The sequence below is a fragment of the Porites lutea genome, chromosome 12 (genome assembly GCF_958299795.1).
Source record: "Porites lutea chromosome 12, jaPorLute2.1, whole genome shotgun sequence".
NCBI lineage: Eukaryota > Metazoa > Cnidaria > Anthozoa > Scleractinia > Poritidae > Porites > Porites lutea.
The window spans coordinates 20,186,135-20,200,125 of record NC_133212.1 but is presented as its reverse complement, the minus strand read 5'-3'; the positions used below and the strand labels follow the sequence as shown (position 1 = coordinate 20,200,125).

Here is a 13,991-nt window from a genome sequence, read left to right as displayed (position 1 = left end):
GGGTTACAAGGGGTTACAGTCGGTTAGAAGGGGTGACGGGTGTGACAGGAGGTTACAAGGGGTACAGGGGAAATAGAAATTTGAACCCCTTTGGAAAGTTCTAATGTTTCGTTTTTCAGAAACAGAAGTTTTTATAGTCTTTAAAGACTTTTTTTTGTCGAGAACGTCAGGATACACTTTTTCTTGATCTATTTTTGATAAAGACAAAAGATGAAAAAATCATGCATGAAGTATCCCCTTTTGAAAAATGCCAATTTTGCATTTTTTTATATCCATGTTTCTATTGTCTGGAAAGGCTTGGTTTCTAACGAGAACGTCACCAAATACTTTTTTTAGGTGTGTTTTACATAAAACGAAGCCCACCCTTTTTCACTTTCGTCATTTTATCCCCTTTTCTTCATTTTGGTCATTTTTGAGCCCACTCCTATGCTATTTCGGTCATTTTGGCGTGTTTGTTTATTTTCATCAGTTTGGCCCCTTTGTTCATTTTGATAATTTTGGACTCTCTGTTTCTTTTGATCGTCTTGTTCAATTGTTCATTTTGGCCCCTTTTTTCAATTTACTCATTTGGGCCATGCACTTTGTCCCCTCTGGTTATATTGGCCCCTTTGTCCAATTTACTCATTTTGGGCACTATGTTCATTTTGGTTATTTTGGCACCTTTTGTTCGATTTGATAATTTTGGCCCCTTTTGTTCAGTTTGCTCACTTGGGCCATGCACTTTGTTCCTTTTGGTTATATTGGCCTCTTTGTCCAATTTACTCATTTTGGGCACTATGTTCATTTTGGTTATTTTGGCACCTTTTGTTCGATTTGATAATTTTGGCCCCTTTCTTGAATTTGCTCATTTGGGCCATGCACTTTGTCCCTTTTGGTTATATTGGCCCCTTTGTCCAATTTGTTCATTTTGGTTATTTTGGCACCTTTTGTTCGATTTGGTTATATTGGCCCCTTTGTCCAATTTGTTCATTTTGGGCACTATGTTCATTTTGGTTATTTTGGCACCTTTTGTTTAATTTGATTATTTTGGGCCCTTCGTTCATTTTGGCCACGTTGTTCAGTTTGGTCATTGTTTTCATTTTTTTTTCTTATTTGTCCCTTTATTTAGTTGGGTCATTTTGGTCACTGTTTTCTTTTTTAACCCTATTGGTTCATTTGATATTGGACCCTTTGTTTATTTTGATCACTTTGGCCACGTTGTTCATATGCATTTTGATCATTTTGATCTCCTTTTTTCCCTTATTACTTTTTTGCCGTTTTGTTTGTTTTGGTCGATTTGACCTCTTTGTTCATTTTAGTCATATTGCTCAAATCCATACAGTTTTGTATTGCCATTTAACTGTGTTTTTTTTGGGGGGGGGGGTAGGGGGGCTTAACAAAGGTGAATCAATGTATAGGTCATTTGTAAAAAAGGGCTGCAGCAGCAATTATAATAATATGGTCATTAATGCATACCTCGTTGTGCGATTGGTCATTTTCCGGTCGGCATACCAAGTATTATACGGACCTAAGCTTAAGCTTGATATCAGTTCTCCTCTTCTTAATGCTGCGGCAGCTGCAAATTTTCAAATATCCACCAAAAAGCTCATGAAAGTTAATCTTCACGTTTTCGTTTGTTAAACCTTTTTAATACGCTTTTAAATTTGCTTGCTCAAATACAAATAGGCCCGTGAAATCGTTTCTCTTTTTTTTTTTTTTTTTATAAAGGCGACACCTGTATAAGCTTTAAACATCTTATCAGTCTCGTTTTCTCGGTTCTTATTGTAAGTTAAGTTACAGTTTTTCTTTTCACTCGGAACATCGAACGAAAAATATCACTCTAATTAAAGTTCGGATCTCAAATTAAGCTTATGAAAAGCATTAGTTGCTGCATTGCAGATAGTTTACTTGACTGGTCTTTAGGTATCATTTAACTAAACAATATATTCTGTAGGATATATTAGGAAGAAAAACTCAAGAAGGAAATTTACAATTAAAAGCTTAAAAATTAGAAAAAATAATTAATAGGCAAATAATTTCAAGGAGTTAGCGCGATTAGCGACTGATATCTTTTTTTGCAACCATTTGCTTCTCAAAAAGCCCCCTACAACACAGCTTTCTCAGAGCGAAAAAGGATTAATTATTACTGATAATGCGACGTGTTTAAAATAACGTTTAATTTATGCCCTGGAGGCAAAGCCGGATGGGATTAAAAGTAAACAGAATCGAAAATGAAACAGCAGGTTTAAAATCGAAGATGAGGTCGAAATTAATGAAATTTGACTGACTGTGACATCCTGGTGACAGATGTCGCGTATTATTCCCACGTAGTTACAGCATACTGAGTCGCTATAAAAGCCTGTGTTTGACTGAAGAATATCAGTCGAGTGTCCATGAAATAATATGTAGGATTCTTTTTTTTTCCGTCAAAATGCCTACTGGCCTGAGAGTTGCATTCGGTGTCATTGGGACATTTGCCATTTTAAACAACGCTTTGTTGTTGGTAGTTATTTTAAAGAATCGGTCCATGCTAAAAACGCCGTACAACACGCTAGTTTTAAGTTTGGCCATCACTGACTTTATCACAGGTAAGTACAATAATATGTTTGTAGTTTTTGTATTGAGTGTTCTCGGCCTGTGTTGTGTATTTTGCATAGGACGAAAATAACGTGAAACTTTTTTCAAACGGACATGATCGTCAGCCGAAAGTCCTAAAGAATTTCACGCTTCGTTTTTGGGGTAAACCGAATTTTAATTCAGCGGGAATCTATATAAAGGGAAGAATAGCAAAGGGAAAAAGTGGATCCACCGCCTTAATTAAAAACAAGCCCACATTTTACCATCGCTAGATTTGTTTACTGTCCGTTGATTAAACCTTGCTTCCTTATTATCTAGCTTTCTGGTTGCAGCATGTGAATTCTCAGCCTATGACAATCAGCACTCTATAAAACTTATCACCAAAAGGGGATTTTGATTCACAGTACACGCATGAGTCTTTGGTATTGAAAGAGGTCGTAAGGAACTCAAGAAGGGGTAGTTAGAAAACGTTTGACTGCACGATAAAATGTTTACATTCTTAGTAAACAAGGTTTCAGTTTTCACCCTTGAGCAAGATAATGGCTGAATTATATAACCGCGAGAAAAGGGACAGGTTTGGTGTCATGGTGTTATTTAACGCACTCGCCCTAACATTATCATTAAACAAAATTTCGCTTTCTGAAAATGTTAAGAGGAACTTCTAGGCAAGATGGCTGGACATTTTCGGAAAGACGGCTTCCTGAGCAGCTGGAAAAAATAAGCAGAATAAATATGCCGTCAGATAAAAAATATGAGAACGAAATTCCCGATCGGTCGTTAGTTTTCCTTCAAAATCCGTAGAATATTCGGTAGTTAACAATTAGTGAACAAGGTTACTTACACGTATGCTTGGGGGCATTGCATTGTATCTGAACTAGTAAAAACCAGCAGAGCAGAAGATAACGCAGATTTCAAGTGTTCCGATTTCAATTTATGGTAGGCCGGCCTGCCTTCAAAACTGAGAGGAATGCAAAAATATAACTTGTTTGGTGTAGGTTAACTAGTTTTAGTGAAAAATTGTGGGTCTCTTTCAGTGGATTTTACATTATTTTAGGTTTAAATTTTGTTCCTTAATTTCATTTCGCCCTGGAGGAAAGCGAAATATGTTCAGAAAATACTTCTCATAGTGCAAATATCACTGACAACTTTGTCTATGTTTTCGCCGGACTTGACATTTTCTTCTACGAGAAGGGAAAACGAATTGCCAAAGTAAATTTGCACCTTGTTAGCCCCTCCATTTAGCTTTTTTATATTAATTATTTATATAATTATTTCAGCTACAGCTGCTCCAAAGGATATTAAGGCTTTTAATGTGAGGCAGTTTTTATTTTATTGCTTCGATTTATTTGCAACGTTGACTTCCACATGAAAAATGATCAGTCAAATTCAGAAGTACGAGCCTAAAATATGGTCAAAATTCTGGAGTTTCAAATTACTGAATTCCGGAACGAGCCCTTCTCTTAAAAAGTACTGCCTCGTTTATTTCATCATCATATCATTTAAATAATGGTCTTTATATTGTAAATATTAGTTTCCAGTCTGGTTAAACATGGCAGGTTGTCACTGCCGTATAAATATTTCGAATTTGATTCTCATCATTCTTAAAATAGATTAGAACCAATCTGAGTAACCTTTGTGTAAACTAGTGACTTGCATGACTTTTCTCTTGTTCGTACTATATTATACATGCATTTTGCTTCAAAATTCATTTTGGTTCATTTATCTTACATTAGTCTTATAAAGCATCATTTCAACTTTAAGTTGAACTTTAGTTAGTTGTTGTAGTTTTTGGTTTTGTGGAGAATTTGTCTTAATTTATGAAGGTGTAGCAGATGGACCTAGGCCTTGGATAAAATTTTGTCGCATGGGGTACGGGAAAATGAAAAATGAGGAAAAATCCTAACTTAAACCCCCCCGCCCTACCAGTAACTTCGTCTCCAATTCTCTGTTTTGTTCTCACTTTTCATTTTCCTCTTTCTCGTGCTCGTTCCCCCGTTCCCCGTTCCCCGTTCCCCGTTCCCCGTTCCCCGTTCCCCGTTCCCCGTTCCCCGTGCTCGTTCCCCCCGTTCTCCGTTTCCCGTTCTCGTTCCCCCACTACCCTCTATATTCCCCATTTTAGTAACATTTTGAACAAAATAATGGAGCGGGTGTATATGTTTGTTACATGTGCTATATGTCGTGCACTAATACGTGTCGTGACAATTCTTTCATTTTAAAAGGAGAGATGTTGAATACCAATGAGATCTTTCTCGATAAACATTTCAAAGTAATGACGTCAGTGTTGATCCATTGAGATCTTAATCCTAAAATTAATTAAACTCGCCTAAAACTGATGATAAACTGCTGACATTAAACATTCATTAAATGTGTTCAGAAAAAAAGTGGCCAAAAAGTTTGACTAAGTGCACGCAATGACAGATATTTATATAAATTCGAACTAAATAGAAAATTATGTCATTCAGTAAAAAAGTCACCTCTTTACTTATGACACTGACTCAGATTTGCATTTTCACATGTCTTTACTGAATCACCTCCTAGCACCAGTGTACCCTTTATATCACTGAGCGGCCCGTGTGAATGTTTAGATTAGTAAGACTAGTAAACAGGGGGTTCTGTTGAATTCATAAACCATGAATGATGTCCATTAAGGTGATGTTACATGGGACGATTTGCAACGACGACTTTTAGCTCAACACAGCGTTACAACATTGTTTCTACATCGTTGCGAAAGGTTGCAACAATGTTCCAATATTTGAACCCTGTTTGGCACTATCGCCGTTGCAAATCGTCTCGCGTAACATCACCTTTATGGCGGGTGGAAAGCTTACCTTCACACCTATATTCAGTCTAAGACCTTTTAAGAAGTGCTTCATAAACTGTACTTTTTGCTGGGCCAACCAATAAATGATCTGCGCTAAAATAAACAATTTATATGGCTTGCCATTTCTCCTTTTAAACATATTATAAAAAATAATAATCTACACTCTTTCAGTGTTGTTAACTAAACAATTCCAATTTAGTCTCAGGGGAAGAACGAGTTCTAAATGATTGTCAAAATGGAATGCTAATAAAGATGAACATTTCGAGATTTCAAGATTTTTAGTGGAAATTACGAAATATCATATTTCTAACAGCAAAAACGTTTCTTTGGACGAAAGCTTACTTTAGAGCATAGAAAAAGAGAAATGATGTGACAAACAACTCTTACCGAATTTGCAGTTTCAGTCCATAAGAATTTTGAATGTCCATTATGTCACGTTGCAGAAACATTTGGTGACACTTTCCTCTAGAAATTTCTTTCCTTTTTTTACGGTTTTAACTTTGAAAGCTCTATTTGAATAGTGGCATCTTGAAGGCGAATGTTCCAGGACGCCTAATTACTGAGTGCTTCAGTTTCACAAACTAATTGCACAACCTTCGATAGTCGTGTTTGTTTTCGCTCCGCGTTTTTGAAACAAAGAAGCTTTAAGTCTAAAATTATACATCAAAAGAATACAATCCTCCAGGGAAAATGTCTCGAAGCTGTTCAAAACATTGGCACAGTAGGTGTTTCATGAAGTCTGAAAATTCTCCTACTTGACGCTTTAATCTTCTGACTGGCTTGAAAACATTCGATTCATGTTTTACATAAAATGCGGTAAACCAAAAGCAGATTCGTTTGCAACAAACGCACAGGCGTCGCATTTATCAGTTGGAATTATTTATTGTTTTGACGGTTTAAAAAAATACAAATCTCACCCCGGGGCAAACGAGACCAGACTACGGCTACGGCTCCCTAAGAGCGGAGCTCCCATCAGTAAGATGCTACCGTTAACTCATACAAAACATATGAACTCTGTTTCACGGGAAGTAAAATACGATGCAAGAGGGTCTCAATGGGGTGGTGGCTTTTACGGTTATCGGCTAAAATTTTGGCTCTTTTACGGCTATCGGTTAATTTTTTTCAGTTACGGTTAACAAAAAGTTAAAAATTAACTTCTTTTGTTTCAAAAAGTTATTAACCTGTATTTTTCGTATCTTTAAATCAAAATAAAGGTCTTCGGATCATCTCGGGATGAAACAAGTTATTCTTCTGAAAAATTTTAGCACCTGATAGATCATACATTTTATAAAGTATTTCACTTCTAATATTATTTTACACATAGAAATGTCAATAGTCATTTTAAAAATAATCTTTGTGAAAAAGCAAAAGCGGACACGCAAACGCCCAACTCAAGGCTGGGGCGCGACATTCATTATAACAGAAAAGGCCGTTTTCACTAGACGTATTATTTGTGTGAGACGAGTTATCCGTTTCATGATTCGCGTCAGATAGGTAATACTTCTTAATTTGAAAATGGAATAGTTTTAACTTTGAATAAACAATCCGCCTGACTTTATCCGTCAATTTCGACGGACAGTTTGAAGACGGGATTGATTATCCGTTCCCGGATAGCCTGTGTACAGCCGCCCCCTCCCCTCACAAAAAATCGGAGAAGGGTGTCTGTGGGGAGGGCGCGACTGTACACAGGCTTGTCTCAGACGGATAATTCATTTTTTCAATGATAGCGAAGGACTGTACGGAACGACTGTTTGCCGTTGCCTTGTCCGTAGGCCTCATTATTCCGCGCGGCTAATGCGTTTCGGGTCACGTGGTCCTAGCGAGTTCGCGACGGAAATGCCTTGACCGAGATTGCGTAGGAAGACACCGTACAGGGACTAGGCATGGCAATGTCTACTGTAGCGTCAGAGAAAAACAGGGAAATGTTGTTTGTCGGCAACTTGTTTTACAAACAGTGATATCTCTGCGTGTTGTTTCATTAGTGTTTCGAGAGCACGACCTCCTGAAAATCGCAAATATTAATCCCCAGCAAGAAGCCACACTTTCGCTATGGAAAAAATTAGTTCCCCGAGAGAGTGGCGGAATTGGAGCCAAGGTCTTGGTCAACACCTAAAAGGCGCTTCGCCTAACTTGCGTACGAAGTCACACTAGCCGGGAAATAAAAAACGCAACCATAAGTGAGTTTAGTACCTCCCTTAAAAGCAGCAAATCTAGGGAACAGTTTCTTTTACGGTTAACTATTTTTTACTCTATTTACGGCTAACGGTTAAAATTTTTCAATTTTTACGGCTATCGACTAAATTTTTGGCTGTTTTACGCCCATCGGTTAACCCCATTGAGACCCTCGATGCAATTTAGATACAATAAACTGTCAAAACATGTTTAGTATGAAGCAAAGCCATCTGTATTCAGTCTTATTTTTACAGCACAAAATCATTTTGTATTTTGTTTTATCATATAGACACGAGTGTTTTACTGGAAAATATACCACTCGTAAAATTCATAAAAACTACATCCGGGACCCGAGTGGTTTATTTTCCATAATCTCACACGTGAGTTTATCGATGACGTAATTTCGGTCATTTCCTTCTAATTATTTTATCGATGTCTTTTTGTCTATATAATAAAAAGAACATTACACGGCGGCTTGAAGATATTAATTTTATTTTCGAGTGACAAAAACAGTATTTTACTCACTCGCTGCGCTCGTTCGTAAAATATTGTTTCGCCACTCGAAAATAAAATTCGTATCTTCGCGCCACCGAGTAATATCCTCTATTTCTTCTTTAATTTAAAGGAATTGGTATTCTTATTACTCCCGTGTACGTGTTTGGTGCAGACTCGATACCAGTTCATCCAGGTGGTCTGGGTCAGTTATTCTGCCGAATGATATATTCCCAGTACCTAGTTTTCACTTTGGGTATTGTGTCCGTGTATACAGTGACGTCAATGGCTATTGACAGATGGTTCGCTGTAGCTCGACCGACCAAATACAAAACAGCGCTGACGAGGCTTCGCGTCAACATCTGTGTTATGTTCATTTGGGCGATTTCCGTTCTGCTAAATACACCCCATCTCTTTGAAATGAAAGCTGCAACTGATGTTGATGGGAACAAAAAGTGTATGTGGATTGTTCTCACGACGGGAACAACAAGAAAAGTCGTTGCAGTTTTAGAATTCTTGGGCAAGTTCTTTGTCCCTCTTCTTACCGCTTCAGTTACCATGATAAGCCTCAACAACCGTGTCAAGTTATCACCAGCTCTCTTCCAGTCAAACAGAGGTAGGGCTGGATTGCGTTTACTACGCATGTGTATGTTAACTACGTTGGTGCTTGGAGTATGCTGGTTTCCTAACCAGTTGTATTATTTGTTGTTTAAATATGACATAACTCAGTTGGACACACCCATGCATCACTTTACTGTGGTACTTTGTATGTTCAACTCTTGCATCAACCCCATAATATACTGCACTAGCAACAGATCTTATCGAAAGCAATTCAAGCTTCTGCTATGTCCATGGTACAGGGACAGGGTCACGAATCTGGAGCTTACAGGCAGTGACGTTGGCAGCGCAACAAATGACCAGATCAACAAACTTTTTGCACGTCCCGCGTTCGATGTAACAAGAACGACGCATACTTGAACTGCTAATGCGCCAATGAACAAAAAGTGTTTAAGTAATGATACAACTATACTTGTTGTATGAGATACAGACATGTGCTAAGGATGTCGTGTCACAGTAGTTAGTTTTAACGGTTAGTTTAGTGACTGGAACTTGTAACCCCTTATTACCTCCATTTAACCCCGTAAAATCTCTTGTAACCACCTCTTGTAACCCCCCTGTAACCCCTTGTAATCCCTTGTAATTTCTTGTTACCCCCTGAAACCCCCGTAGCCCTCTGTAACCCCTTGTAACCCAACAAACAAAACAATTAAAACACAGTGTGAACAAATTTAGATGTTTATTGGTTACATATCAGCCTATTTTTAACAAGTGCCCTTGAAGATCATTTAAAGGAAACACCTTTGCCATAATTTCGTTTTTAAAATTGCGCACCTAAATGGCGCATTACTAAATGTACGTTTAGTCCCAACTCCGTTTTAATGCTGAGGCAATTTTTGCCCTGTTTGTTCAAATTCTTTTTTCAGTTCTTCGTACTGCTCTGCCGTCATCATTATGTCTCCTTCAAATGCATCAACTCCATTCCCTTAAAAAAATCACAAAACATTAAGATCTAATTCATATCTGTTTTGTCGTGATCTTAACGTAACATCAATGTTTTCTGGTCTTTTACAAATGTGTGTTCACTTGATAATACTGGTTTGATTCTTTACTGATTCATGTATCATGTTATTCTTCAGCTGCAAATAAATAATTCTGTATCAATTTTGATCTTTTCGGTCATCATATCCAACAACAGGAACGTTGTCTTCAAAAAATGAGAAAATTTTACCTGGACTTTTTCCGATGACCATATATGTTGGCAGCTCTGTGAGATAATGACATGATGAAATTTACTGAGTTTTCCGTTAGCCGCCATTTTGACGCCACGTCAAGTCGGCTATATTGATTTACCTTAAAAGGAAAGGCGACCATATCGTCCTATTGAGAGAATCTAACTCTAATCATGAATTCAAAGTCCTTTTTTTTCATAACCGCTGAATATCGAGGAAGGTGCTTAAGTCTTCTAAATCAGGGTGATATTACATGATAAAAAAGAAGACTGTAAACACGAAGATCTCGAATCTTCGAAAAAACTTGGCGGGGGAAGAGGGAGACGGAGAGCAGGGGGCTCTAACCAAAACTCTTGCAATGTACCTGAAGTTTAAACCTACTTTGATTAACTTCGATTTCATTCAGATTTTCATCATCCTCTTGCTCTTCCTCCTCTGTTAAAGGAATTCCTTCGTCACGTGTGCTCTCTGTGTAATAAATAATCAAATATCCGTATTTATCAGGTATGTTATCCGCCACGATTTATTACCCCTAAATACTGTCCTACTAAAGTGACACTAATCATATGCCATTAATCCAGACTGATAATCGATCATTTCGATAACGGAGGGTTAGCCGGGAGACTTACAGAACATTGAAAATTATCACGTCGATATCATATATTATTAGTAATATACGACAAAATTCACGTGCATGGTCTTGCGCTGCTAAGAGAATATCAGTAAACGAGTGAATTAATTCACAATATCATCCGGAGACCAGTTTTTAAATTTAAAAAACAATACACGATAAATTTACAACAATTTTAATGAGTAAGTCCCCGTTACTTCCTTTAAAGGTATTAGCACCCATAAATTTTTAGAAATCTAAAGAATCTAAATGTAAATGATATCAGATATAACTGTTAATAAGTTTCATTTAACTAGTCACGTTCACAGAAAATTAATTTAGTAAAAATACAAGAATAAATGATTTGTAGCAATCAGATTGATGAATACTATGGACATTATTATAGTATAAGGCTTTTCCTTGGACCCCTGAACGTAAAACCACAATTTATAATACCAAGTATATGTCTTCTTTATGTACGTGTCAGGTTGACACGTACATATACTTCAAGGCAATTCTACTGAAGTCACCTTAAAGCCTTTAAACACCTTTAAGCGCTTTGGTCAATTAGTGGAGTTAGCGCTATATAAATTATGTTATTATTATTATAGTTCGAAAAACCGAGTGAATTAAAATATAAACCGTTCAGTAACAACCTGCAAGGTTTTATTAACTGATTACAGTGCTGACTGTTACTTCTAAAGCTAGGAGAAGAAAAAGGCCCGTTATCATGAAAATTTGTTGCGTGTTTGAACATGGCGTTTGACAGTATAGAACATTCAACTAGAGAAAAAACAAAAGTACGTTCTGATTTGCAATAATATTCATCTGTAAGGTGTGTATTTTGAATTTCACTATCAATAAGGAGCTTAACCCTTTAAACCCTAAGATCAAAATTTGAAGTCTCATTTGTTGCCCCTATTCATTTCCTATAGAAGTAAAGGGGAGAAGTTGATAAAATATCAAGCAAATTCATCTTGAGTGATCATGTCCATAATTCTCATGACCACTCTGTTGTACAAAGCATTGATATTACAAGGAGAAATTTGATGCTCATCACTCTTAGGGCTTAAAGGGTTAAGCAAAGGCGTTTTTGAGCGACGCACTTCAACTGGAAGTAAGGCCTTTTATCATTTAATATACCTTGAAACCACCACATTTGTTTTGCTGTGTTTCTTTCCTCTTGTACAGACATTTTGCCGGAACATTTTGGCAAAAACATTGCCCACGAATGAAAAAAAGTCCACTTCCGGTTAACGTGCGTCGCTCAAAAACACTGTTGCTTAAGCTCCCTAATAGCAGCGGAAGAATACAATGTTCTTGCAAATGACAAATGAATTGCTCTTCTGAGTAATTTTTTGCCTGATGTATTTTAATTTATTCTAGTTTTGTAAACTTGGCTTTCAAGTTGGCAAATTAGTTGGTTGGTCGGTTGCTGTCGTCAAAATTTTATGTTTTCAAGAAAGACGTTGGTGGGAGAATGTGTCTTTCTAAGCCAGAGAGGAGAATTGACGGGCACAACTCACTAAAACCTCTGACTGACGTACAAAACAACTGGTTGTCGTTGCTACAGCAATCACCAGCTATAAGTCATTTGTCTCCGGTTGTTCAAGACGTAAAATAGTAAAATTGTATACCCAGTTTACGAATCGAGACAATGAATCTTAACCCTCTTATTCAGTGGCGTGACATAGCAGTTTAGGACAAATAAGGTAGTGCTCTCACAGTCAACCAACTCCATCGGCGTGAAGATGACCATTATCGATGGAAAAAATCTGAGGCCTAGGCCAAACTGCGAACTTTTCAAAAGATGAACCAAACTCTAATTTGGGTCGATCTAAAATAAGTTAAGATCGTCTGTTGGGTCAGACGTCGAATTTAGGACGTCTCCAACCAATCAACTGAATCCTATTAAAACGCAATTTTGATAAATTTTCTTCTTTTATAATGAGGCTAATTATACATTATCATGCAAATTTTAACTTACAAGTTTGTAGTTCGTCGCATGTGAAGATGGACGTTTGTCCCGCAGACGATTTTCAGACGTTCTATCAGTCTGAAGCAGACGGATAGAACGGTGTTGGAAGATCCGAATCATTTTAAGACGAACTTAACGGAGCCAGACGTCGAACTTTTCATGAATTTAACTCACCAAGTTCGGTTCGTCTCATGAATAGCTCGATATTTTACCTAGGCTTGAGCCTATGAGGCCTAAAATTTTGTGACTGATTCTACAGCTAAAATATTCTAATTTCATTCAAAAGAAAGACGTGGATGACAGAATGTGTTTTTACGGAGAAATGACGGATACGATTCACTAAAACCTACATGTACAAGGCAAATGGTATTCGTTGTGCATTCTCTGCGTAAAATTCGAAAAAGAAGAAGGTATTAATAATATTTAATTTCCTTCAGCAGTGAATTCTGAATTTTTCTGCTTTTGTTTATTCAACTGCAAGAGTGATTCCGAGTGAAATTAACTATCGACAGAATACAAACACGATAGTTTAACCTGCCTTAATGACGTTCAAAAAATTTTCTAAATTTCATAAAGAAATGTTTGGTTCTTTGCTTTACTGTACCTTGAAAATCATCTTCGGTGCTGGTGGCCATGCAAGGAAGGCAAAAAAGAATAAGAAGAAAAGTAGTGACTTTCATGTTTTGCAGCCTTAAAGTTTTCAACACGTAAACGTATATATTTTACATATCTGTTTAAATGCAGGAAAGACTTGACACCTCATCTGTCTCAGGTGCGTTTGCTTTCTTTGCAGATTTTAAATCAGCCAGCCAATCAGGCTGCTTAATGCTGAATTAATTTGAATGACAATGTGAATTACTGAGGGAAAAAAGGCAAATTTTTGTCACTAGCTAGCCGTTTTACGTTACAAGGTGGAGATAAATTGAGTTAAGTTAGTTCCGCCAAACGTCAAAAATGAGACGAACCAAACTCTAATTTGGGTCGACCTAAACACCCTAAATTCAGTTAAGATCGTCTGTTGCGTCAGACGTCGAGCTAAGGACGCCTCGATCCGATCAAAAAAACTGAATCAGATCAAAAAGTAATTTTTGTTGAGCAATAAATTTTCCCTCGAACTAGGCTAAAAAAGACAATATCATACGCAATTTTAATATATTAGTTTAGTTCGTGGCATGTGAAAATCAACGTTTGTCCAGGAGGACGATCTTTAGCCGTCCTGTCCGTCTGGAGCCGAAGGATAGAACGTGTTAGGCCTGCGCCCAACGCCGAACATTTCATGAAATGAACCAAACTTCGTGAGCTAAGTTTATGAAAAGTTCAACGTCTGTCTCAGTTAAGTTCGTTTGCATGAGTTTGGATCGTCCAACATGTTCCATCCGTCTGCTTTAGACAGAAAAAACCTCTGAAGATCGTCTCCGGGACAAACGTCCATCTTCACATGCGACGAACTTTATAAAAGGAGCAAATGGCTGCCTGCGCCCCTGCAGGTAAACACTCGCTTACACATATGGAGCCTGCAAAGCAGACATTAGTTTGCAGTACGTGCGAACTATTTTGACGTTGAAACTTACA

General features: G+C 37.4%; 1 protein-coding gene across 1 annotated transcript; it reads left to right on the top strand.

Annotated features, from left to right (window-relative positions):
• The first annotated feature begins 2,400 nt into the window (after nt 1–2,400).
• LOC140921174 (rhodopsin, GQ-coupled-like) lies at nt 2,401–9,076 on the top strand. Its single transcript, XM_073371144.1, has 2 exons — nt 2,401–2,567; nt 8,175–9,076. The coding sequence occupies exons 1-2, from the start codon at nt 2,411–2,413 to the stop codon at nt 9,017–9,019; spliced, it is 1,002 nt and encodes a 333-aa protein (XP_073227245.1). The 5' UTR covers nt 2,401–2,410; the 3' UTR covers nt 9,020–9,076.
• The last annotated feature ends 4,915 nt before the right edge of the window (nt 9,077–13,991 follow it).

Excerpts from the sequence above, each read along its gene's own strand:
- LOC140921174 (XM_073371144.1), top strand. The coding sequence starts at position 2,411 with ATGCCTACTGGCCTGAGAGTTGCATTCGGTGTCATTGGGACATTTGCC. Across the intron at positions 2,568-8,174 it reads CATCACTGACTTTATCACAG|GAATTGGTATTCTTATTACT; the intron begins GTAAGTACAATA and ends TTTAATTTAAAG.